This window comes from Ammospiza caudacuta, chromosome 17 (assembly GCF_027887145.1).
Source record: "Ammospiza caudacuta isolate bAmmCau1 chromosome 17, bAmmCau1.pri, whole genome shotgun sequence".
NCBI classification, from domain to species: Eukaryota; Metazoa; Chordata; class Aves; order Passeriformes; family Passerellidae; genus Ammospiza; species Ammospiza caudacuta.
In genome coordinates, this window is record NC_080609.1 from 4212468 (window position 1) to 4238022 (window position 25555).

The 25555-nt window shown below is 51.8% G+C and overlaps 4 protein-coding genes across 4 annotated transcripts in view; 2 read left to right on the forward strand and 2 right to left on the reverse strand.

Annotated features, from left to right (window-relative positions):
- Positions 1-16249, forward strand: part of RHBDF1 (rhomboid 5 homolog 1) — a 37061-nt gene extending 20812 nt beyond the window's left edge. Inside the window, exons 5-19 of the mRNA XM_058815827.1 lie at positions 1044-1257; positions 3291-3497; positions 4274-4396; positions 4538-4698; positions 7535-7786; positions 9634-9745; positions 10530-10604; positions 11150-11311; positions 11416-11516; positions 12246-12309; positions 12732-12826; positions 13763-13838; positions 14309-14409; positions 14674-14827; positions 15527-16249. Of these exons, the coding sequence (XP_058671810.1) occupies positions 1044-1257; positions 3291-3497; positions 4274-4396; positions 4538-4698; positions 7535-7786; positions 9634-9745; positions 10530-10604; positions 11150-11311; positions 11416-11516; positions 12246-12309; positions 12732-12826; positions 13763-13838; positions 14309-14409; positions 14674-14827; positions 15527-15946 (2317 nt within the window). The 3' untranslated portion in view covers positions 15947-16249. The remainder of the gene's footprint in view (positions 1-1043; positions 1258-3290; positions 3498-4273; positions 4397-4537; positions 4699-7534; positions 7787-9633; positions 9746-10529; positions 10605-11149; positions 11312-11415; positions 11517-12245; positions 12310-12731; positions 12827-13762; positions 13839-14308; positions 14410-14673; positions 14828-15526) is intronic.
- SNRNP25 (small nuclear ribonucleoprotein U11/U12 subunit 25) lies at positions 16173-19304 on the reverse strand. Its single transcript, XM_058815828.1, has 6 exons — positions 19059-19304; positions 18829-18919; positions 18646-18751; positions 18471-18545; positions 17413-17475; positions 16173-16591 (listed from the first exon to the last, which is right to left on the reverse strand). The coding sequence occupies exons 1-5, from the start codon at positions 19182-19184 to the stop codon at positions 17421-17423; spliced, it is 453 nt and encodes a 150-aa protein (XP_058671811.1). The 5' UTR covers positions 19185-19304; the 3' UTR covers positions 16173-16591; positions 17413-17420.
- Positions 19213-19770, forward strand: POLR3K (RNA polymerase III subunit K). Its single transcript, XM_058815829.1, has 3 exons — positions 19213-19330; positions 19428-19515; positions 19586-19770. Exons 1-3 carry the CDS (start codon positions 19220-19222, stop codon positions 19711-19713), a joined length of 327 nt encoding a protein of 108 aa, XP_058671812.1. The 5' UTR covers positions 19213-19219; the 3' UTR covers positions 19714-19770.
- Positions 19771-20225: 455 nt separating this feature from the next.
- GTF3C1 (general transcription factor IIIC subunit 1) overlaps positions 20226-25555 on the reverse strand; it is a 40237-nt gene continuing 34907 nt past the window's right edge. Inside the window, exons 34-37 of the mRNA XM_058815814.1 lie at positions 24543-25182; positions 22996-23035; positions 22136-22328; positions 20226-20551 (exon numbers count right to left, since the gene is read on the reverse strand). Of these exons, the coding sequence (XP_058671797.1) occupies positions 20330-20551; positions 22136-22328; positions 22996-23035; positions 24543-25182 (1095 nt within the window). The 3' untranslated portion in view covers positions 20226-20329. The remainder of the gene's footprint in view (positions 20552-22135; positions 22329-22995; positions 23036-24542; positions 25183-25555) is intronic.

Genomic DNA, 25555 nt, shown 5'->3' on the forward strand with positions numbered 1-25555 from the left:
CAGTTCCCCTGTGTGGCCTAATTCTAGATTTATCCCAGCCTTTACTCCAGTGTGTATTTTAACGCTCACTTTGTGATCTGTGAGGTCTTGCTTCTCAGCAGCTGGAGATCCTGCCCCTGAGCAGGGGGCTGAGGCCAAGGGTTTGGATTTGGCTTGGACTTTCAGGTTTCAACACCTGGGCCAGTCTGTAGGCTGGGACAGCTTGTCATCTCCTGAGGATGGGTCAGCCATGGTGGGAACTGCTTGGCAGGGCTGCCATGACCCCTGCGAGTTTAGGGTACCAGCTGTCCTGCAGGATTTGAAATAGGCTTTTAGTCTGACTTATCCTGATCCCTCCCTGCCTTCCTGGGATTTTGCTTCTGATCCACTGCTCTTCTGTGGCAGCAGGCACTTGGCAGCAAACCTGCCTCGTGGCTGCAGCCTTGTGCTCCTGCTTCTGCAACCAGCAGCTTAGAAGTGTGTGTGTCTGCCTTTGCAGAGACCAGAACTGCAGCAAGTTTGCTCTTTATGCTACCCTTGAGGAGGTTAGAAACCCTGCAGCATGAGATGGAAGTTAGGGAGGTTCTGGGAGTGTGGAGGGGAGGCTGGGAGAGAAAAGAGATTTCTGGTGGCTTTTGGGACAAGTCACAGAGCTGTGAAACAGTACAGTCTCACAATGGGGACCTAGAGCTGGCCTGAAGATGGTAAGTGTTTGCAATAGATGGTTTTTAAAGTAAAGAAACACCTTTCACCAAGTTACTTTCTGAATTTCTGTACCATTTCTTTTCCTTTATTTTTAGAAAAACTCGGAACAAACTGTCCTTTGCCCACAGTGAATATCTCCTGTCATTTTTCTTCTGTCCTAAGAGACAGAACGCTGTTGATGGTCAAGCATTTCTGGCCAGCATCTGTCAGGTTGAGGACAAGCTGCGAGATGCTCCTGGGCAAGAGTTCTGTCTCTGAATTGGGGTGGGCTGGAAGTGACCACCAGGGCTTTGTCTTTTCACCTGCACAGTCCAAGCAAACATCCTTCTCCTTAGCACTTGTCTGCTGGCATCTTTCAGAGGCACAGCAGACTGGTTTGGGGTGAGCAAAGACAGCGATGCAACTCAGAAATGGCAGAGGAAGAGCCTCCGGCACTGCAGCCTGCGCTACGGGAAGCTCAAGCCTCAGGTCATCCGGGAGATGGACCTGCCCAGCCAGGACAACATTTCCCTGACAAGCACAGAGACCCCTCCTCCTCTCTACGTGGGACCCTGTCAGCTGGGCATGCAGAAGGTGAGTGACCTGGGACAGAGGGACAGAAGGACAGGGGCAGGGCCATGGCTGAGCTCCCTGCTCGGTGTGTTCAGCGCCTTGGCAGCCGTGACCTGTCTGCGGGCTGAGCTCTGCCTCGACACGTCTGGGCTCTGTGCTCAGACACTTCTCACGGCCCAGGTACAGTTTGGCAGCTCTCTCTCCCCCAGTCTCGTTGGCTGAGATCCCTCAGCTGTTGTGGTGGCTCAGAGCTGTGTTTGTCATGCTGTGACTGTGGTGATCAGGGCTGTGCAGCATGAGCAGCAGCTCTCAGGTTTCCTGCTGCCATTTTGAAGGACAGAATTGTGTTCTGCTATGTTGGACCCAAATGTGCAGTAGCAGGGCTGGAATCACTGGGGACATTTGCCTTGCCCTAAGCAGAATGCAGGCTGTAGCAGAGCTACTGTCCCCATAGAAACCTGGTTATATTTTAGGACTTTGAAAAGTGTTGCATCAGTGGTGCTATAGCCCTGCTTATGGGTCCTCAGAAGTGGTTGTGAGTGTCTGCAAAGGGCACCTGGGTTTGGTGCTGCCTCCTGCTTATTACCTTTAAGTGTGACCCAAGGGGGCAGGGCCCAGCTGGGCACATCCATTGACCAGAACTAACCACAATATCCAGCTCTTCCCACTACTCCTCTCAGTGACACTAATTAGTGTGGTTGATGGCTGTGCTTTACTGAGTGAGTGAGTGAGTGAGTGGGAAAACAATTCCTTCCAAAGCAGATCAGTCTGTGACCTGCAGCCTGGTGGCAGCACTAAAGCAGAGGAGAGTGTAGGTGAATTTTTCCATCACATTTTGCCTTGTTGTCTTCTTTTCTGTTAAATGTCTTGCACCTAATCTTTGCTCACAGGAGACTTAGAAATACTGTTGAGCTGTATCTGGGCTAACATTAAATCAGAACGTGGTGTCAGTAGGTGTGAGCCAATCATTAAGCTTCCTGTTGAGTGTGCAACTGTGGATTAAAAAAGCTCGTAAAACCTTGGGATAAAGCACAGAGGTCTTATGGAAACCACAGCTGTGATGATGTAAGGACAGAGGCAAGGTTTGTAGCTGAAGGCAATATTTTCATTACGTTGATTCGTATGTTTGGAATAAGTGAGAGCACTGGCCTGAGGAGTCCCAAAGAAGGGCTTGCAGCTCCTGGAAGCTTGCCTGCTTTATCCAGCTGTTAAATTTAATTAATGGAAGCAGATGTAAATATACAGTATAGTTTCAACAGGATAACAGGAAACTGCTTAAGTCCTGGGTTGCCCAGTATCAGGAAGGAAACTAACTAAAGAAAGAACATTTCTGTTTTTAGGGATTTCTCAGACTCCTATTTAGGCAGCACATTCTCTGACTGTTGAGCTCATTGGCATGGGAGACAACGAAACCAAGAGCTTAGTGTGACAGTGTTCACAGGGTTCTGAGGATAAGGGAAGAGACGAGGATCTGACTCCATGTTTCAGAAGGCTGATTTATTATTTTATGATATATATTACATTAAAACTATACTAAAAGAATATAAGAAAGGATTTCATCAGAAGGCTAGCTAAGAATAGAAAAAGAAAGAATAAACAACAAAGGCTTGTGGCTCGGACAGAGAGTCTGAGCCAGCTGTTTGTGATTGGCCATTAATTAGAAACAACCAACATGGGCCAATCACAGATCCACCTATTGCATTTCACAGCAGCAGATAATCAATGTTTACATTTTGTTCCTGAGGCCTCTCAGCTTCTCAGGAGGAAAAACCCTAAGGAGAGGATTTTTCATAAAAGATGTCTGTGACAGCTTAGGAAGGGCTGGAGGAGGTTCGGAGTCTTATGTGAGGTACTGGAACAGACTGGTTGACAATAGTCAATACTAGCAAAAGAAAAAAAAAACAGCAGTAGGTTATTCCTATTGTAGAATTGCTTGTTGGTTCCTCCAGGCTGGTTCTTGGTCAATCCCTGGGCCGTGGTCTCAGGAGGAGAGAGGAGGTTTGGCAGGACAGGCTTTGGGGGTGGCTGGGCTGACGGGCTGCTCCTCTCGGCAGATCATCGACCCCCTGGCGCGGGGCCGGGCGTTCCGGATGGCCGAGGACACGGACGGCTGCAGCATCCCCCACACGCCCATCACCCCCGGGGCCACCTCGCTGTGCTCCTTCACCAGCTCCCGCTCCGGCTTCAACCGCCTCCCGCGGCGCCGCAAGCGCGAGTCCGTGGCCAAAATGAGCTTCCGGGCGGCCGCCGCGCTGGTCAAGGTACTGCCTGCCACAGGGGTCCCTGCCCTGGCTGTGGGCAAGGAGCTGCTCAGCAGAAGGGTGGGGAGAGCTGTGATGGAGGGAGGAAATGGAGTCACCTCCTGGTGGGTTTCGGCCATGTGTACAGGAGGCAGGATTGGGAAGAAAGTGGGAGTGGTGGTTTGGTTTTGGTACGGGGCTTGGCATTCTAGCAGGTCCAGTTCAGCCTGTCTGGGCTTTTGGGTGGTCCATGTGCACCTGGTAAGCAGCCAGCAAGAGCAGAAATACCTGAGGCTCTTGCTGTACAAGTGTCCTGGTTTGAAAGGAGGTGAGTTTTTTGGGATGCTGCGGTCAAACCAGTAGGTGCTCAGATTTGAATATTGGCACCTGGTGTGGCCACTGAGGACATGGATACGCCTCTGAGAACACAGGGGGCTAAAAGCAGAGAACTCTCAGGGGGAAGCTCTCTTGGTTCCAGTGGGTGAAAGAGGTCTCTCCATCCTGCCCTGTGCCTGCTGTCCTGGGCTCAGTGATGCTTTTTGCTGTGTCCAGTAGCAGCCATCACTGTGGTTTGGCCAGACACATTGTACTGTATGTGCTAGAGGAGCACATGGCAAGCCTGGAGGTGGGTGCTGTGGGTTGAGAAATGGGGTGACAGCTGTGTGTGTCACCAGAAAGGTGTCACACATCACATCTGCTGTGCTCCAACCAAGCTCAGCACGTGGGCTGCCCGTGCACTGGCTGGGGTGGGTTTGTGAGGTTCTGGCAGTGCCCCATGTCGCTGTCCCTGGCTGCAGGGCCGCTCTGTGAAGGACAGCACCCTGAGGAGGGCCCAGCGGCGCAGCTTCACCCCCGCCAGCTTCCTGGAGGAGGACACGGTGGATTTCCCAGATGAGCTCGACACGTCCTTCTTCGCTCGGGTGAGGGGCAGGTCTGGCGTGGTGCTGCCAAAGGCAGAGCAGGACTCTGGTTCTGGCAGGACTGTGTGTTGCAGAGAGCAGCACTGCTGTCCCAAGAGGGATGTTGGCTTCTTCTGATGGGGCTGCTGTCTCTCTGCCCAGGAAGGAGTCCTTCATGAGGAGCTCTCCACTTACCCGGATGAAGTGTTCGAGTCGCCGTCAGAAGCTGCGATCAAAGATGCAGAGGTGAAACCTCCAGATCAGACAGATCTCACAGGAGGTGCTTTGGACAAAAATGAGCTTGAGAGAAGCCACTTACTACTGTGAGTATCTTCATGGTAGCTGCAAAAGCTTAGCATGGGGTAGCCAACCCATTTGGAGTGGGGAAGCCAAGATGTGAGTGCTGTGGGTGCTTGGTGCAGAGCTCAGAGCAGTGCAGGGATGGGTTTTCTTTAAATCCAGCTGAAGACCTCCTGCCCCAGCTACCCATGATGTGAAAGGTGACTCTGAGGCCACTTCTGCAGTCACTCCAGCAACTTCCAGCTTCATACTAATGTGTTTCAGAGATTGTATCATGCCTTGAGGAAGCAAAAGACACTTAAATCAACTGTGAGGATGCTGAGGGCCCAGCCTTTGGCTATGGAGAGCAAAAGTGAGAAAGCTGTTGCCATTGCCACAGTCACCAGTAACTGTTCTCATGCTCCAAGGAGCGGTGAAGCATTGCAGAGTGTCAAGCTGGGCTGCATTCTTCACTTGAAATGAGAGAAAGGTGTGGCACTGGTGCTGAGAGCCCTACAAATATGTGGGTGGTGCTGTACTGTGTGCCTGGATTTTTTCCACCTGAGTAACTGGTACTGAGTAATTGCTCTGTGCTGCTTCCGAGTCAGCTCACCCCAGCACAGGGCTCTGCTGGGTGTGAACATGGAGCAGACAGGGAGGTCCTTGTTGTGGTTCTGCTGCTCTCAGCCTGTCTTGCTGTGCTGGCACTTTCCCTTCAAGTGTTTCCAAGAACTTCACTGTGTTTAACATAAGGGGAAGCACAAATGGTGGGAGTTTGTTGTCACTCCTCTGAGATGGTTTCAGTCTTCTTGGTTCCCTTTCAATATCCTTAAATAGTTTTATTTCTTGAGGAAAATACATTTTTTTCACGTTTCAGAGAGCTGTTATCAGAGTCACAGTTGGGTGTCCTTTCATGTGGTGAGGCGTTTGTTTGGGCATGGGGAGATTTCCAGCACTGCAAACACTGGGAAGCACCATGTCCACCCCACAGAAACCACTTGACCTCTTGGGCAAGAGCAGGCTGCAGTGGAACCTGCACCTTCTGCTGCAGAAGAACTTCCCAAGGGCAGGTTGGGATATTCAAATGCATCTTCTGCAAGGTGCAATATGACAAGAGCTGAAGTTTCCAGCAGTATTTTGGCTCCAGATGTTCAGATTCTCCCTTATGCTGCTGCTTGCCTGTACTTCAGAGCTGTCATGATCTCTGCAGATACTCCAGTCGTGTTTCAGAAGAAGGGTTGTTGGCTGTTTTCTCTCAGCACTTCTGACAGGCACTGTCTTTGTGCAGAGTGGGACATTTGGGGAGCCAGAGGGGGTACACTGGACTAGAGCAGGTGTCAGGAGCATGCCTCCTGCAGGGCCAGGCAGTGAGGAGGGGGAAATGGGAGGGAGTTGGGTTTTTTTGGTCAGATCTGACTGCTGCAGATGTGACCTTCACTCTGCTGTCTAAGAGCAAGGAAATACAAATTGATCTGGATGTGATAGAGTCTTAAAAAGTAGGTGTCATTCACTAGTAACCTGTGCAATGTTAATCAGATTTATTTTGACAAAAAAGCCTTGTTTTAGCTCGGGATGCTCAGGATTTTTATTGTGTTGATGAGGCCTGCTTTGCTTTATTCTGAAAAATGCACACATTGGTACAAATAAGGGAGGAATGGAAGAAATATTGGGAGAGGTAGCTGGTACAGCTTGCAGCCTGTGACAGTGCTGCTTTCTTGGTCTGGGAAGCTGCTTGGATTCACTTTTGTCCAATTTGCCAGTCCAGTGACATTGAAGTGAGACATTGAAGTGACATTTAAAGGTATTTCCACTGCTGAGCTAAACTCCACTTGCATTTCATATCAGAGGGCAGAGTAAGAGGATTGGAGTAGGGGAGGAAGCAGACACACCTGAGGCTGCAGAGGTGCCTGTTGCACCCCAACAGGCTGCAACTTTAAAGCCTCGAGAGCTCCTCAGTGATGGGGCTTAGTTTGGCACAGCAGCCTTGTGCCACTCTGTGTGTTTGCTGTGCTTTCTGCCACTTCTGTGCTTTCCTGTCCTGACTCTGTGTTACCCTTTGAAGTACAGCTCCCACTTCAGGGCTGCTGGAGTGGGTGGGACAGACAGAAGCTCTGCTACCACCAAAGGCCACGCAAAGGCCGCTCCCTACTGCTGTGCTTTTTGCCATTTCTGTGCTTTCCTTTCTTGCTCTGTGTAACCCTTTGAAACACAACTTCAGGGCACCTTGTCTGCCATCAGCAGGTGGCACAGACAGAGGCTCTGCTGCCACCAGAGGCCACAGAAAGGCTGGTCCCTACTGCTGTGCTTTCTGCCACTCCTGTGCTTTCCTTTCCTTGCTCTGTGTGTAAGATTTTCGAACACAGCTTCAGGACACCTTGTCTGCCATCAGTGGGTGGTACAGACAGAGGCTCTGCTGCCACCAAATACCATGCAAAGGCTGGTCCCTACATCTGTGCTTTCTGTCATTTCTGTGCTTTTCTTTCCTGGCTCTGTACAACCCCTTGAAATACAGCTCCCACTTCAGGGCACCTTGTCTGCCATCAGCTGCTGCCCAGCCTGGAGGGGGTGGCACAGACAGAAGCTCTGCTGCCACCAAAGGCCACGCAAAGGCTGGTTCCTACTGCTGTGCTTTCTGCCATCAGCTGCTGCCCAGCCTGGAGGGGATGGGACCCTGCTGCCACCAAATGCCATGCAAAGGCTGGTCCCTACTGCTGTGCTTTCTGCCATTTCTGTGCTTTCCTTTCTTGGCTCTGTGCAACCCTTGGAAACACAACTTCAGGGCACCTTGTCTGCCATCAGCAGGTGGCACAGACAGAGGCTCTGCTGCCACCAGAGGCCACGCAAAGGCTGGTCCCCACTTGTGTCCTGCTTTTGTTTCAGCCCCCTGGAGCGCGGCTGGAGGAAGCAGAAGGACGGGGCCCTGGCGCAGCCCAAGGTGCGCCTGCGGCAGGAGGTGGTGAGCGTGAGCCCGCAGCGGCGCGGGCAGCGCATCGCCGTGCCCGTCAGGAAGCTCTTTGCCAAGGAGAAGAGGCCCTACGGGCTGGGCATGGTGGGCAAGCTGACCAACAGGACCTACCGCAAGCGCATCGACAGCTACGTTAAACGGCAGATCGAGGACATGGATGACCACAGGTGGGAGCTGCGCTCACGGGGGTTCCACGTTTTGGGGGAACCTGTGGGAGTGTTCCTCACTCAGGGTCACCAAATGTGGTGGTGTTGGCAGGGAGGAGATGAGAATCTTGACTCCATGTTTCAGAAGGCTGATTTATTATTTTATTATATATATTATTTTAAAAGAAAATATAATTCGTACTCCTACGGAGCCTCTACCGACAAGAAAATATCTAACTCTCAATGGCACACCAAGCACATTCTTATCACATAGTAGACCCTAGCCCCTGACCACCTCAGGACTAACAATATGATTCCACTACAACTCCCCACGACTCCTTATTCTAGGCCTACTCTCCACTATTCTTGTCATGTTCCATGATGACGTGACATTGTACAAGAAAGCACATTCCAAGGCCACCATACTCCCACTGTACAGAAAGGACTACAAAAGAAAATGATATATTAAAACTGTGCTAAAGGAATAGAAGAAAGGATTTAATCAGAAAACTAGCAAGGAAAAGAATGGAATGATAAAATCTTGTTTACTGACCAGAGAGTCCAAGACAGCTGGACGTGATTGGCCATTAATTAAAAACAACCACATGAGACCAATCAAAGATGCACCTGTTGCATTCCACAGCATCAGATAATTATTGTTTATGTTTCGTTTCTGAGGCCATTCAGCTTCTCAGGAGAAAAGATCCTAGCAAAAGGATTTTTCATAAAATGTGTCTGTGACAGGTACCAGTCGTGGGTTTTTCTAGGTCTGGATTGAAGGCACTTGGGACATTAATTCATGTTCAGACTCGTGTGTTTATTATTTATTATCAGTAAAACAGTCTCACTACTGTGAGTTTGGCAGCTTTTCATTAGAAGGTACAAAATGGCCAACGATCTCTTTTTACAAGGTCTTTTAATACTGAACTATTCAATTAAGAGCTGACACCTAGATTATTTCCCTTTCAAACCAATAACTGATCCCACAGAGCCTGCAATGTGGACTTTTCTGTCCAATTACAAAATGCTACCCAAACCCATAAAGAAGAAGGAAGAAAAAGCATGAAAAAAACCCCAGGATGACATCCTGTGCCCTCTATCTTGCTTCCATCCATAACATACTAAAAATCCCAAAAGCTAAATTTCTCACCAAGCGATACACATACACTACTCTCTATAATCTGTTTCACACTTTTGTGGATTCCAGTCTATCTTGAAGTCTAGGAAACTTTCTCCATGAATGAGGGTCAAAGTCAGTGCTGCCCTGGGGGTCAGGACACCCCAGAGCAGAGAGAGAAATGTTGGAGTGCCCTGGATTTCCACACCCATGAGCTGCTGAGTGAGGGATTGCTGCTGGCCCTGGGGAACTCGGGGTGCTGCTGTGCCCCCCATCTTTGTCCCTGGGAGAGCAGAGCCAGCTGCAGCTGACAGCAGTGTGTTTGTGTCCTCAGCCAGCATTTTGGGACCTCACCCAGCTCCCCACGGTGTGCCTGTGTCTCTGCTGCCTGGAGGGACTGAGGTCTCTGTGCCACCAGCACTGTCCTGTGGTGAACAGCAGGGCTCAGCTGTCCCTGCCTCTGGGCATTCCCCTAGAGTGATTATTTCAGAAACACAGCACAGTTCAGCATTGGGCTTTGATGTTCCCATGGATATTTTGTTGGGAAAGGGTGCTAGTCCAGGGTAATGGGGGGAGTCAGAGTAAACAGGTTATTGCCTCCTGTCCTGAGCACTCCTCGGTGATCCTGGCTGTGTACCCCAGATTTTGGCAAGGTTTCTGGGGGAAAACAGCAGCTGTTCCCCTCTATTCTGTTAGCAGATGTAATAGCCTGTGTTTCTGCCTCTGATCTTTTCCCCTTCCCTCCTTGCAGGCCTTTCTTCACTTACTGGGTCACCTTTGTGCACTCCCTCATCACCATCCTCGCTGTGTGCATCTACGGCATCGCCCCTGTGGGGTTCTCACAACACGAAACTGTTGATTCAGTAAGTGATGCCCCTGACATGCCTGGAGTGTGAGTTTAGCCCTCAGCTGTTGTGTCACAGCTTGTGGCTCCTTGCCTGCCTGGCTGGGTGCCTGCTGTCCAGCCTGGGGGGCTCCCTGCAGGGTCCCTGGGAGCCCCACACCCCCTTCTGTCCCTCCTGCAGCTCCCTGATGTCAGATTTTATCTGGCACAAAGCTTCCAAACAGCTTGTTCCCCTCCTGGTGGAGACCAGAAGGATGATCAAGGCAGGGAAATACTTCAAACCAAAGCTAAGTTTTTGCTACAGTTGCAAGATTTTGCTTCTGCCAGGGGCAAAACTGACTTGTCTGTCTGACTTTGGGAGCTGATTTGAAGCTGTTTTTAGCCTTCCCACACGTTGTTAAAGGTTTCTGGGGTACAGATATCTCTACAGCCATGTCCTTGCTCCATGCAGGAGATGCCTGGGGAGCTTCTCAGTTGTACATCTGACAGCTTTCAGAACACCTGGGCCTGCACTGACTCTGGGTGCTGTCTGTGCTGCTCAGCTCTGTGGAGCTTTGTGCAGGCTCAGGCCACTCCAAGGGCTCCAGGCCCTGGGATTTCTTGAAAGTTGAAGCAGACAAAGACAGACATTTTGAATAAAACCTTAACTTGAAGGTGCCCACACCTTGATGGCTGCAGAAAAACAGATGGAGGGAGTTGTGGGTCCTGTCTTTGGCTGTGGGGATTCCTGTTCATCCTGGGGCCTGTTTTCACCAGTCCCTGGGGGCTGGAGCTCACAGGGCTCTTGCTTCCTCCCCTTGTAGGTCTTGAGAAACAGAGGAGTTTATGAAAATGTCAAATATGTTCAGCAGGAAAACTTCTGGATCGGCCCCAGCTCAGTGAGTGCTGTTGGTGGGACTGTTGGTGGGTGGGGGATTGTTCTGCAGCTGGGCCACCCCATGGACCAGAGCCCTGCTGGGTGGAGTTCAGGGATCTGCTGTCACTGTCAGGGAGCAGCAGTGCTCCCAGCCCACAACTACCCTGTAGAGTGGGGTGCCTGGAGGTTGGGATGAACCTTGGACCCTGTTCTTACAAAGACAAGCATGAAGTTAGAAAAAATGCAGGAGTTGTATGGTGTGGGACAGCTTTCCTGATGCCATTCCCCTGGGAAACACAAAAATGAAGAGAAAACCTCTCAAAGTTTTCTTTCCCAGCCATTTTGCTGGCCTTTTCTGGGGCTATGGGCAAAGAAATCCCTGAGCTTTTGTTCTGGACCTGTCTCCAAAGCAAATATGGAGAATGTGCATGGTGTGTGTTGGGCCTCATCATGCAGGACTTGTCCCTGGCCCTTGAGTCTGGATAGGGCTACCCCAGCAGCTCCCCCAGCCTGCTCTGCCCAGGCAGTGATTGCCTTGGCTGAGCTGAGTGTTTCCATGTCTGGCAGGAGGCCCTGATCCACCTGGGGGCCAAGTTCTCCCCGTGCATGAGGCAGGACCAGCAGGTGCACAGCTTCATCAGCGCCAAGCGCGAGAAGGAGAAGCACTCGGCGTGCTGCGTGCGCAACGACAAGTCCGGCTGCGTGCAGACCTCGGAGGAGGAGTGCTCAGTGAGTGCATGGCCCTGCTCCTGCCAGCCCTGCAGCCTCAGGGCCACTTCTGCTCATGCTTCTTCCCCTGGCCTTCCTGGTGACACCTCTCCTCTCTCCTGCAGTCCACGCTGGCCGTGTGGGTGAAGTGGCCCCATCACCCCAGCACGCCGATGCTGGCAGGGAACAAGAGGCAGTTTGGTTCTGTCTGTCATCAGGACCCCAGGTAGGTCCTGCTGGCCCTGCTGCCATCCTCGGGGGGACAGGGCTGCTGTGCAGTCAGTCCCAGGCCAGTGGATTGCTGGATGAGGCAGCAGCAGCTCTGGAGGGGTGTGGGGCAGTGATGTCCTACACTGCAGGGGAGGCTGATGCAGGATGTGACCATATTTCTGTTAACCTCTGGTCTCTGTTGTGGGCTGCTCACTTGAACAGAAGCCTGTTGTGAGCTGCTCTTAACCCTGTTCTTCAGCCACTGTGACTGTTTGTAAAAGCATAATTTAAAACTTACTAAGCCTGAGAGTCTTGAGTGCCTTCCTCAACCCTCTCCCTGTCCTCACCTGCTCCCTGCACAATCCCCTGCTTGGGGAGCAGCAGTCCTGAGCCTAGCACCCCTCTGTCCAGGAGCCCAGCCAGCTGCTGGCTGCCCTGGCACAGTCACTGTGGGCTGATGTAGAGCTGAAACCAGCTCAGTTCCTGCCCTTGGGGTGTGTCCATCTGGAAGGGATCCAGTTTGTTGCTGGGCAGCTGTGTGCTCTCTGCCTTTGTGATCTCTGCTGGAAGGAGGCTGAGGCTGTGACCAGCACGGCCTTGGCTGATCTGGTCTGGTGTGGCAGTGTCACCACCCAGGGACACAAGGAGCTGTGGAATGGGCACAGGCAGAGTGTGGAAATCTACCTGGTGCTGGGGAAGGGTATTTCTCAGGCTGATGTGTGCTTTGTGTGCTTTGTTGCTGCAGGGTGTGTGAGCAGCCAGCCTCGATGGAGCCCCACGAGTGGCCAGATGACATCACCAAGTGGCCGGTGAGCATGGCCAGGGGGACAGTGTGCCATGGGCAGCTGCCATGTGGCATTTGCATCCCACTGTGCAGAGCTCAGCTGTGCTGCTGGGAGGGCTGGCCCTCTGGTGCAGCTTCTGCTGCTTGTCACAAACACCAGCTCAGGGCAGCTGTGCTCTGCCCAGCCAAGACAGAACAGCAGAAGCTGTCCTGTGCCAGCTAAAGCCCTGGATCCTGTCAGGGTAACGGGGAGATGGAAACCAGCTCAGCCTCGGGCTGGAGAGGAGGTGTCAACTGATGTTCAGGCAGATGGAGTATCAGGCACCATCCTGCTGTCACAGGGAGCTGTGTCTGGGATCTGGCTTCTCCCCAAGGGGCTGGTTTGATTTTACCCAGCCAGCAAGCAAAGCTGTGGCTGTCTGACTGCAGCCTGTTATTGTTTTCCAGATCTGCACAAAAAACAGTGCTGGGAATTACACCAACCACCTCCACATGGACTGTGTGATTACAGGCCGGCCCTGCTGCATTGGGACCAAGGGAAGGTAGTGAGCTTTCCTCTATGGAGGGGCTGGGTGTTGGGGTGAGACATGGGGCCCTTTCAGGTTTTAGACACAGCCATTGCCCTCCTTGTCCTTTCCACCCACAGCCCAGAGCCCTGCTGGGAAGGGGAGTTGGACAGAGCCATGACAGGACTCCCAGGTGGAGCAGGAGTCTGGGATGAGCAGGAGTTAACAGCCAGCCTGAGGCTGGCACAGCAGGGTATCTCACTCAGCTGCTCCTGCAGTATGGAGGGATTTGGATACCAGTTTGGAGGGATTTGGGTACCAGTTTGGAGGGATTGAACCATTCTGCTGGGGAGTCCTGCACTTTTCCTTAGGAATGGCCAGCTTGTTCCTGACAGGCTCCATTGTCCCCAGCCTGCAGTCCCTAGGCACTCAGAGGAGATGCCAGGAAATGGTCCACTCTGGGTTTGCAAAAGAGGAAGATTCTGTTTTTCTCATGTTATCCCTGAGCTTGATTACTAACCCAGTGCTTGGGCTTGGCTTTCCCTGCTAGGGAGAAAAATGTGTGTTGCCCCAAGGAGTTTCTCTGTCCCTGAGGGTCATGACCAGGACACTCTTGACATAGCCCCCCTTCCCCTCTGCCAGCTGCAGAGGCACAAGACTCCCCCAATCTGAGACACAGCTTCCCCAGGCTCTGGTGGTTATTCCCAGCTCCAAACAGCAGCTTTAGGATCTGTCTTGGAGCCATGGCAGGTCTGTGGAGCTTTCCTGGAGGAGAGAAGCAGCAGGAGTGTGTGAAGAGGCACTGGGCTCAAATGGGAATGTGTTTGTGCCTTTTCTGTGACACTGCACCATGTCAGGGGCAGCTGAAGGCATCAGTTCTCATGGATGGGATGGGAAAAGGAGAGAGGATGGCCTGGGAGGGCACAGGAATGATGTATTGTGCTTTCCCTGTGTGACTTGTGCCTCCTGCAGGTGTGAAATTACCTCCAGGGAGTATTGTGAATTCATGCGGGGCTATTTCCACGAGGAGGCGACGCTCTGCTCTCAGGTGAGGCTGCACATGAGGGGTTCCGTGGCTGCCCTCCTCCCTCCAGGGCCCTCAGCAGCTTGGCAGATCTGGGGTGGCAGTGCTGCAGATCAGGTGGGAGTCCTGTGCCCTGTCCCACCCTGCTGCTCCTGGCTGGAGTGGCAGAGTGGCTGCATCTGTCCCCATTTGGGGCCAGTTTGGGACTTGGGCTGGCAGCTGTGACAGCCAGCATGGGGCCACTGTGACAGCAGTGGGAGAAGGATCCACAGTCTGCTCTGTAGACAAGCAGATACCTCAGCTCTGGGTGCTGGGGTAAAAATGAGGGCTTAAAGCTGCCACAGAGAAGGGATGGGGTTGTGTAAATTTGTTTTGGAGGCAAGGCCTGGTACTTGGTTCAAACACAAGTGGGAGGGGAGCCCCTCTTCCAGAGCTATGTGCAGTGTGCCCTGGGCTTGGAGAAGGACCCCTCTCCACACCCACTTCTGCCATAGGTGCACTGCATGGATGATGTCTGTGGGCTCCTTCCTTTCCTCAATCCAGAAGTCCCTGACCAGTTCTATCGCCTCTGGCTCTCCCTTTTCCTCCACGCTGGGTAAGCAGAGGTGTAAAACTTCCACTGTTGGGGTGGGGGCACCCTCAGCCTGGGGATTGCTGTGAGGGTTGTGGCTGTCCCTCGTGGGGACACAGGGATCTGAGCTGTGCTCTCTGCCAAGGTTTGCCATGCTGTGTTTGTTGGGAGGGATTAGCAGCATGGCTAAGGCCAGAGCAGGGACTCTGAGCGAGGCTGGGGACAGAACATGAGCACAGGGGTGACTTCAGTGGCTGCTGCTTCAGCTCCTGTATCTGCACTTGGCAGGATCCTGCACTGTCTGGTTTCAGTGTGTTTCCAAATGACGATCCTGCGGGACCTGGAGAAGCTGGCAGGATGGCACCGCATCTCCATCATCTACCTGCTCAGTGGCATCACTGGCAACCTTGCCAGTGCAATATTCCTACCCTACAGAGCAGAGGTGGGTCTCCTGCAGCCCAGGCTCCTGGTAACTTGTCCTGAGCACAGCCCATCTCTACATGCCTGTGCCTCTGTGGCTGAGGCAGAGCCACCAGAGCTGGGCTCAGCACTGCAGCCTTGGCACTCAAAGATGGCACCACACCAGCATTTAACTGCTGAGCAGCACCATCCCCCAGGCACCATGGGCTGTCCAAGTGACTGGCCTGGGCTGGCTGCAGGAAAAAGGCTGCCTCTCCTAACAGATGGGGGATTGTCCAGCCATGGGGTCAGAGATGACCCAGGCAGGCTCAGAATCAAGTGTGGTGTTACACACCCTCCACCCGAGAGTGGCAAAGAGCAGAGCTCACCATGCCCACAGGACACTGCAGGGCTGGAGCTGCAGGAGCCTTCCAGCTCCTTTCATAAGGAAAACTACATGGTGGGTGGGGGGAACTAGGACACTGCCTTCAAGGGCTTCTCCCCAATGGAAACTTGAACCAGATCTGCCCTCCTTAGTCTGTTCTGGCCTCACACCTTGATCCTAAATCCAACCAGGCCCCTTTGCTCCTGGCACCCCATTACATGGATGAAGTTGCAGAGTCTCTTTGCCAAGAACCACTGAACAGGAGTTGAGTAAGAAGTAACTAACTCCTGGAGCTGGCTGCAGAGGCCAGGCAGGTGGCATGAGCCTGACATTATCTGTAATGCTCTTCTTCTGCAGGTTGGCCCTGCAGGATCCCAGTTTGGAATTCTGGCCTGTCTCTTTGTGGAGCTCTTCCAGAGTTGGCAAATCCTGGCACGCCCATGGAGGGCTTTCTTCAAGCTGCTGGCTGTGGTGCTCTTTCTTTTTGCCTTTGGCCTCCTGCCTTGGATCGATAATTTCGCTCACATTTCAGGATTTATCAGTGGTTTCTTCCTCTCCTTTGCCTTCCTGCCCTACATTAGCTTTGGGAAGTTTGATTTATATAGGAAACGGTGCCAAATTATAGTTTTCCAGCTCATCTTCATTGCACTCTTCTCAGGACTGGTGATTCTGTTCTATTTCTACCCCATCAAGTGCGAGTGGTGCGAGTTCCTCACTTGTATACCCTTCACAGACAAATTCTGCGAGAAATACGACCTGGATGCACAGCTCCACTGACAGCAAAGACTGCCTTCTCGAGCAGGCCCTGGAGATGGACTGTCTTTGCATTTGCTGTGCCATGGGGACAAAGCCTCTAATCCAATGACACTTCTAACCCTGCCCGTGGTTAATTTAAACTGTCTCCTTAGCACTTGGCAGGCATGGTTTGCCTTATCTCAGAAGACTCTGAAAAACAGAACGTTTGTGCCTTGTTCAATTGTATTGAACCTTTTCTGCTGCCATTATTTTTATTACACTAGTTTCAATACTACATTTTTAACCAGAGTTGTTTACTACCGCTAAGGTGGTGATTAAACGGTGAGTAGCGTTTTAGCTACTGTGAATTGTTCTGAGTAGTCTGTGCCTACCTTTGTTATTTAATCTCACTCCTGCTGTTTCATGTACCCTGTGGAGCACCCAAACCAGCCAGATACACATCTGCAGCTGGAAATAAGGGCCTGAAAAGCTTTAGAAAACTAGAGGGTCTCTTTAATCCCTGGAATCCACATACAGCTCAGAGGCAAACACCACAAACAGCAACTGTAAAAAATGTGAGAATGTCCAGGCAATGGAGTTTGTTCCTCTTTGAAGTGTGACAGCCTTTTCCTCCAGGAAGATGCTGAATCCAGTCTGGTCTTGGTAGGGCTGGATTCTCTGCTCTCTCTGTTTAAGAAAGAAAATATTTGTCAGTGACAACAATTACTGCATGCTGGGCTTTTCTCACCATGCTGCCATGAGGGTCCAGGAGGGACCAGCCAGTGCCAGAGGTGACTGCTGGTCACAGGCACCCTGGAGCAGGTGGCTGTTGTTAGGGCACACATGTTATTACATTGGATCTTGAAAATATGGCAGTGTTGAAAGAAGAATTAAAGGTAACTGTGGTCCAAAAGGAGCAGTTTTTAACCCAGCTACCCAAAGCAGCAAAACAACACAAGGCTGTGGACAAGCTGCTCTTACCCCTGTTCTTCAGCCACTGTGGCTATTTCTAAAAGCACAATTTAAAACTTACTAAGCCTTAGAATCTTGGCCACATCTTGTGTTTGTGTGCACACCTTCTCAAAATAGCAATGTTAATACAGGAATTATGTCTGCATGAGTTAGAAACCCAGCCATGCTCCTGAAAATGATTTCCAGACATTTAAAAAGCCTAAAAGAAAGCAAGGTCCTGGAAGCAATCACAGCAGCCAAGGAACACTGTGCTTAATGAGTCTCAAGACAATGTAGAAGCAGATTGAGAGTCTAAACAGAGTCAGCTATTCCTGCTGCTGCTCCCAGTGTGTGTTACCTGAAGTAGCTGAATTATCATTCCCTGCCCAGAGGAGCACAAACAACACTACCAGGATCTGGAAACAGGCACCAGCCTCCTGCAGACATTGAGAAATACTCTGCCAGCCAGCAGGGAGCAGCAGCATCAGCTCAGAGCCTCAGCACCACGGCCTGGGGGAGATGAGGATGGGAGCTCTCAGGGGACATTCAGCACTTACCCCACAGGTCACTTGCGGAGCTTCTTTATGAAGCTGACCTCGTCCCGGTTCCTGATGCCGTACCTGCACACAGAGTGGGGCTGTTACATGCCAGCTTCCCAGGGAAAACAGCTGTGAAACCCCATAGCTTCATCTTTCCCAGGGACAGAGGGACTCCTACCGTCCCATGCTGTGCTCTACTCGAGGACACATTAAAATTCTCACTTGTGTATCTGGGATGTGCTGCCAGCACTGAAGGAGCCGCTGATCTGCCTTTAACTGTAACAACCCTTCAAATGCAACATCTGTGCCCTAGGCTCACTCTTCCAAGGACAGCTTTGATTTGGGCTGTCTTGCTGAATTTTTAGTACTTCAGACCAACTTTTCTTGCTGGTTTGCAAGAGGCTGGCAGACCCAGCACTGCAAGGAAGTGCTTCATCCCACCTCACCTCAAGAATGGGTAGGGAAACATGGGAGTCACCTGGCAGTGTTGTTACCAGACTGTCTGAGCAGCTCCAAAGATCAACACCAATCCCTGGGTTTCCTCTTTGCTTGGTGTTCTTCATAGAATTACAGAATGTTATGGGGTTGGAATGGACCTTACAGAGCATCCAGTCCCAACACCCTGCCATGGACAGGACACCCCTCACTAGGCCAGGTTCCTCAAAGCCTTATCTAACCTGGCTTTGGCCACTGCCAGGGCTATGGCATCCACAACCTCCCTGGGCAACCTGTTCAGTTCCTGTTTGCTGCTCTTTCCTATCCTATCCTGTGAGCTGAGTAACTGTAGCCGTGTGCAGGAGTTCGGGAGGGATGGCCAAGGGTTCTGTGGGGTGCTCTGAACTGGCTGAACCCAGCACAGGATGGTGCTGGCTGAGGATGAGGAACCCCCATAGGCCAGCCCGTCCTGCAGAGAGCCTCTGGGTCTGTCTGTCCCACTTCTGTGGGCAGTGGTGTCCCACCTCCCAGCCAATGTCCAGCACAGGACCCCCGATCCAGGGCACAACCTCCCAGCTCAGCCCTGCCCCGGGGATGCTGCGTGGGCTCCTCTCAGCCCCCCAGCGCTGAGAGTTACTCACTCTCTCAGCTTCTTCCTGTCATCTGCCAGCTTCTCTCCATTGAAGGTGAGGTGGTACGTCCTCCATATGTACTTCCTGCGGGAAAAACCCTCAGGGGCAGCCGCGGAGCGGGGCCAGGCTGGGATGCGCTCCCGGGCTGGGATGCCTTCCCTTGCCGTCCCCCGGCCCCGCTCACCAGCTGAGGTGCTGGACACCGCCCTGCCGGGCCTGCCTCAGCTGGATGTGCCGCCGCAGCGCCTTCTTCAGCTCCAGCACCGAGGCGTTCTGCACCACCACCACGGCTGCGGGCGGAGAGAGCCGGGTCAGGCCCGCCGCCCCCGGCCCCTGCCCGGCCCGCCCCGCCCGCCCCCTCACGTACGCACGGTCTCGCCGTCCGCCTTGCACACCCGCACCGTCATGGCCTGCCCGTACTCCAGGGCCACCTGCGAGCCGATCTCCTCCGCCGTCACCTGCGGGCGAGCGGCACGGCCGTGAGGGCAGCCCATCCCATCCCATCCCATCCCATCCCATCCCATCCCATCCCATCCCATCCCATCCCATCCCAGCCCAGCCCCATCGGCCCGGCCCGGCCCCGCGCCCCGGGCGCACCTGCGGGGGGAGGTCGCAGAGCAGCGGGTCCTGCACCAGCCGCGCCAGCGCCGCCTGGAACAGCTCCAGCACCTCGGCGTGCGCCAGCTCCTCCGCCGGCTCCTCGGCCGGCTCCTCGGCCGCCATCGCCGGAAGGGGCGGGCGGCGCGGCGGAACAGGCGATGCTGCTCTTTTGCCCGGCCTGCGGGAACGTGCTGGTGGCCGAGGAGGGGCCGCGCTGCCACCGCTTCGCCTGCACCACCTGTCCCTACGTGCGCAATGTCACGCGGAAGGTACCGGGGCGCGGGGGAAGCGGGGGCGGCCCGGGGCGGGGGGCCCGGTGCCGTGTGCCCGGGGCCCGCTGAGCCGCTCCCGGTGCCGGTTCCGCAGGTGACGAGCAGGAAGTACCCGCGGCTGAAGGAGGTGGACGATGTGCTGGGCGGCGCCGCGGCCTGGGAGAACGTGGACTCCACGGCAGGTAGGGCCGGGCCGCGGGGCTGCGCGGGGCTCGCCGGGCCCTGCCGGCCCCTCACGGCGCTTTCCCGCAGAGCCGTGCCCCAAGTGCGAGCACCCCCGCGCCTACTTCATGCAGATCCAGACGCGCTCGGCCGACGAGCCCATGACCACCTTCTACAAGTGCTGCAACCCGCAGTGCGGGCACCGCTGGCGGGACTGAGGGGAGCGGGGATCGCAATTATTGCTGCTCCTGCAATAAACGCGGCACTGCGGGCAAGCTGCGGCTCTGCGTGGTTGTTTGGGCCGGGCAGGGAGGGGAAGCGGGCTCAGGCTCCAGCAGGGCTCTGTGCCCGTGCTGCAGCCCCGGGGGCCCGTCATGCACACGGGGTAGGGGTGATAAAGTCGTTCCCTGCGCACTGAAACACCCGTGCTGAAAACACAGACAGGCCTGAAGGTAACAGAGCTGAAGCACGGCGAGGAAACCCTAGCCCTGAACACAGCACAGAAGGCAAAGCAGAGGTGAAGTGTTACCACTGTGGCCTTATGCAGAACCAAAAATGAAAAAAGGGGCTTTGCTGTGACCTGTGAAAACCCCATCAGTTAAAGCAGGAACTACAAACTACACACTGCAGCCAGTTACTGATAAAAGGAGAATGTGCTTCAGGTAGGATCATGTATCACTTGTGTTTTCACATCAAGCTTTATTCTCAGTTTAAATACATTCAGAAGTAAAAACGATAAATAACTTAATAAAAACATGATGGAGCACAAATTGTAACATTTAATCTCCATGAACACTCCCTCCCACAGGCTAAGCCAATTTCCTATGACCCCTTCTATCCAGGGATAATCTGCACCCATTTATTCCAATTCATGTCGCAGGGGAACACTCTCCCCAGCCTGAGAGTACAGTCTATTGTAGGCTCATAGTAGATGGTCGGGCTTTCACTCAGTTTGGGATTCTGCAGTTGTTCTTCCACAGCTGGCTGAGAAAAGAGTGACACTGGGGATGGCTTTTTCATGTAGAATCGTCTGATGCAACCAAGAGTTTCCAGACCCTGCAAAAAAATTCACAATTTTAATATGCTGTGAATGCTGCTCTAGCTACAATGTTCTCAGAAACACTGGACAATTTATACCAAAAGTGGCTTCACTTGAGCCCCTGAAGAGCCCATGGTTACAACACAAAGGTAAAAAGGATAAACAGCTTAATAAAACCATGCAAGTTCTGACTATAACTGGATAGATCTAGTTACTTTCAAGCACAGTGATTGATACATGGTTACTGACACAGAAGTTGCTCAGCAACAGATGTTGACATTTAGGACCAGTTACAAAAAATCTTAAGGCTGCTCTAGATGTCAGTTCCAGATTTCTGTGCCAGTCCTTGTTAATGGTTAATAGGTGTATGACAAGCTCTGTCTGTGGTTTCCAAATTCTTAGTGAATTTATTGGTGCAGAAGTTACACTGAAGTTCCCCACTCTGTAAAATGTAGAGGTAATTAATTGTTTGATTTTGTGGGTTTGAATTCACATTGCCCAGGAATCCATTCTGGAACAGCCAGAACAGGGCTGGCAGCACTCCCAGCTGCCACTGTCACCTCAGGGTACAAACCCTGGGGGAAAAGTGGCACATGGAAAATGGATTTCCAATTAGCAGGGAAGTCATGCTTTTGGGAAGGCCTGCAGGATTACTGCTCTGCTTCAGATTCTGAATATTTATAGGAAAAAAATATAAATCAAAGTTCCATTTTCAAAGTAGTGGCAACTGAACATCAAGATGTGGGAATAAAATTACAAGAAACTCAAAATTTTCTTGCCATCCTTTGTTTGACAATTAAGGACCTACAGGCAGGTCAGAAGGTCTGATTTACACATTGTCTAGCACAGACACATGGCAGTTTGATTCTCATGGCAGATTACCCATCTAGAAGGCATATAAGAAAAAAAAAATTTAAGAAGAATTAGATAATCTGTGGTATATGTATTATCTGTATCCCCCAGAGTGGGGACTGGAACCAGAGGATGTTTAGGGGGCTGAGCAGGTCCAAAGATCAACACCTGTCCTTGGGTTTCCTCTTTGCTGGGCATTCTTCATAGATCACAGAATATTATGGGGTTGGAATGGACCTTATAGACCTTGGGTTTCCTCTTGGGATTCTTCATAGGATCATAGAATGTTATGGGGTTGGAATGGATCTTACAGACCTTGGGTTTCCTCTTTGCTGGGCATTCTTCACAAGATCATAGAATCCTGTGGGTTGGAATGGACCTTAGAGACCTTGGGTTTCCTCTTAGCATTTTTCATAGGGTCATAGAATGTTACAGGGTTGGAATGGATCTTATAGACATTCCAGTCCCAACATCCCTTCCAACCCAAACTATTCCATGATCCTGTGATTACCACGGCATCAAACAGTCAATTTCATGGTGAAAGCCCCACTCTTCAGCAACTACTTGGACTCCACCTCCCTGCAGATCCGTTTCAGAAGCAGGTTCAGAGTGTGGAATCACGGGTACCCCAGGCTTCCCTCCTGCCTCCCTGTGAGCACTGGCTCGCTCTGGCTGTGGCTCCCTGGCCCCAGAGGGAGCACTGGGGTGTTCTCCCCGTGCCCTGGGCTGGCATGCTGTGCTGGCTGTACCTGCAGGATCTCCAGCACGGCCACAGGCTGCAGGACTCCGCTGTAGTGCTGCAGCAGCCGTGCCTGCGGCACGCCCGGCTTGCTCATCACGTGGTAGAGCACGGCCTCCATCATGCCCTTGCACACCGGCTGGTTCAGCTTCCCATCCACGATCCTCCACGGCCTCCCGATGAAGGAAATGCTCTCACAGGCCCTGCCAGACACAGGGAAAGCTCAGCTCTCAGGAATTCTTTGGGATGGGTTTCTCATCGTTGTAATTTCTGCCCAACAGAGATCACTGCATCCCTTTAAACACAAGTGTAAATCCTGCGGCTGCTCTGAGCAAGAGCTGGTGCTGCTCTACCAAATTTGCATTTTTCACCCATTTCAGCACCATTATAAACCCAGCAGCTGCCCTAGGTCTTAATGAGCAGGAAAGCTTCGTTTGGTATAAGCTCCAATATCCTCCAAAGGTTATCCAAGACCTGCACCATGCAGCAACAGTGCTCTGATGGGAAGCAAATCCCTCATTTTTAGCATTGTGGTGTCCAAAAGACAGTCCCTGCATGGAAATTCACATTCACAATTTCTAATACTGCAGGTTCCTAGGCACCTTGAAGCTGGCATTGGGCTTATTTGTGCTGTAAAATCAGTTTTGGTCCTCTAATATTTGGAACTTGTTGGTTTTTGGGTAAAAATATCTCTCAGAGACATTTTTTCAGCATGCACAGGAGCACAAGGAACATTAACAGGAACAATGGAGTAGGGTTTCTCCATCACTGCTCATCAGAGCATAAAAGTGAGGTTTCCAAACCACTGCTCCCAGTACTCTTTTGGCAGAGCCAAGTGTTTGGTATTCTGCAGACATCTCTGTTACTCACCGGTCCCTGGCTGCCTGGGAGACATCTGTCATGGAGCTTCCTGGAAAGAAAAGCACACATATTTTCTAATTAACTCAAATTCCTTATCTAATGGAAGGAGAGTTAAAGGTGGCTAAGCTGGGAAGTGCAAGAGCTTGCTAGAAAACCACAGCAGCAAACTACTCCACGTGCTGCTCTCAGTTTTGGGGAGCTCTGAGCTGCCCCTCTGCCCTGCCCGCAGCACACTCTCCCCACACCTCCTCCCACAGCCACATCTCTTTACTCAACCCCACTTGCTCTGGATCCTTTCCCCACTTCCAGCAGGTTTTATTCCTGGAAGTCTGATGCTGTGGCTGAACCATGGTGACTGTATGGGCTGAAGGAGCTGAGGTGCACAGAGAGCTGTGCAGGGTCTCAGCCTGGAGCTCTCCAGGGGTCTGGGTAACCTAAAGCTCCTAAATCAGCTAAAATCAGCTCCTAAAGCTAACCTAAATCAGAGGGATGTAGGGCAGAGCTCCCAGGAGCTGGAGATGTGAATGCAAACTCAGGATTCCAGCAGGGCTCACTTTCAAAGCAAAGGCTGTCTCTGCAACTCCCATTACATTATGTCATGGGTTTTAATTAGACAATTACTTAATGAGGTATTCTTACCACACCCAGAGGGTAACAGCTTTGGCTTAAGCACATGTAAACATTCACTGGCCAGTGAGGACTCTGTGTTTGATAACAGAACTCCTGTTTTTTCCCTCCTATGCTTCAAACAAGTCAAGGATGTTAAATCCAGGGAATATTTCAGTAGTTTAATTTAAGAACTGCTGAGGTCTCTGCTGTTTAGACAGCCCTGAGTGCATTTCCTGCAGGAAGGCTCCAGTTAAACAATCCCAAGCTGTGGGATGTTAGGGATCACCCTCTGGACCTGGGTTCTGGCAGGGCTTGGCAAGGTACCACAGGAGCAGTGAGCTTGTGGTTCAGTCTGAGATTAGAGCTCATAAAATCCAAACCAAAATGAAATCCCTCACAAAATACTAAATGTAAAGCTTGGCAAGAACTACCAGCTATTAGAAAACTGGCAGTAAAAAGGAAAAGAAAATGAAGTCCAATTGGGTTACAAATGAGGCTGTTAAATCTCACTGGCATGTGCTGCTTCCTGGTGAATGCTTTAATGAGTTTAGGATTTTCAGCCATGAACATTCCAGCTAAATGCACACCAGCAGGGCTGTGTTTTCTAGGCTTAGAGAGGCCTGACCTTTGAACTGAAGCCAGAGATGAGAAACTTTGGATCCAAATTATTCTGGAAAAATTTAAGACATGGAAACAAGTTTCTAAGGAAAACATACTTCTGCACTAGTCATTCCAGCAAAAGGCATAGGAAGGATTATGGGATGTATTTGAAAACTCAGAGACTTTCCAGATAAACTAGTGTTATGCCAATTTATCTGTGAGAGAAGACAACCTCTCTGGTACAGCTGCATAAAGAATAGGATTTGCTTATAAAGTGGAGCTACTGGTTTGATATCACCTGCTGATGAGCTGGTTTGTATTTCAGGGATGCAGAGGGCTCTCCATACCTTTAGAGACTCCTGGGTTCTGCTGGAAGCAGCAAAGATCATCATCCTGCTCACTGGCTGATTGTTCAGGGAGAGGGATCTGCTTGCTGTGCTCAGCGCTGAGCTCATCGTTCTCTGCTTCAGGTTCTTTGTCCTCAGAATGAGATTTGGCTTGTTCCTTGTAAGTGTCCACATCCCCAGCCTCTGGGGGTTCAGCTGGGGGCTCCAGGGAGCCTCCTCCTGCAGCTTCTTCACCCCCAGTAACAGCTTCCTTCCTTGGGGCAGGCTCAGAACCAGCTGCATCCAGGTTCCTGCCATCTGCAGGTGCCAGAGCAGGCAGTGCACCCTGGCAGAGGTGACTGTCACCCTGCAGGACATCAGTCCTACATCTCTTCCTCGGGGGCTCATCATCACTGGCATACTGTGTGTCTTTCCCCAGCTGCTGCTCCTCTCCCAGGCACTCCTGTCCCTTCTCTGGCTCTGAGGGCAGATGTTCCTGTGGCACATCTGGGGGAGCAGGCTCTGCCCCTGGCTGCTCAGCCTCCTCTGCTTTGCTCTTCAGGCACACCGAGCGCAGCAGCCAGGGCTTGGCAAACACCACTGCCACCAGCCTGACACTGTGGCCTCCTACTTCTAAAACCTGCTGCATGTCAATGAGGTCCTGTAAAAAACAAACAAAAAACCACACAACAAATTAGCTCAGGAGCTTTCACTGAAAAATGTCACTTTAACCCAGTGTCATGCAATTGCCGTGATTTAACAGGCAGCAAGGGAGAGCAAAGTTTAGTAGAATATTCAATTTTGCCTCCAGCTGCACTGAAGTTGAGAAGATGCTTTACCCCTAGAGCTTCTTGAAATTACAGCATGAGATGTTTTTCTTCAGCTTAAAGTTAAAAATATAACTGGGAACAAGTACTTTGCTTCCAAAGGTTGATGTTAGCACCTCTAGGTTTCTGAAACAGTTCATTCCTATCTTTGATTAAGAGCTGCTTGAATTTTTTGCCTTCCTAACTTTGAGACAAGATTGCTCTCAG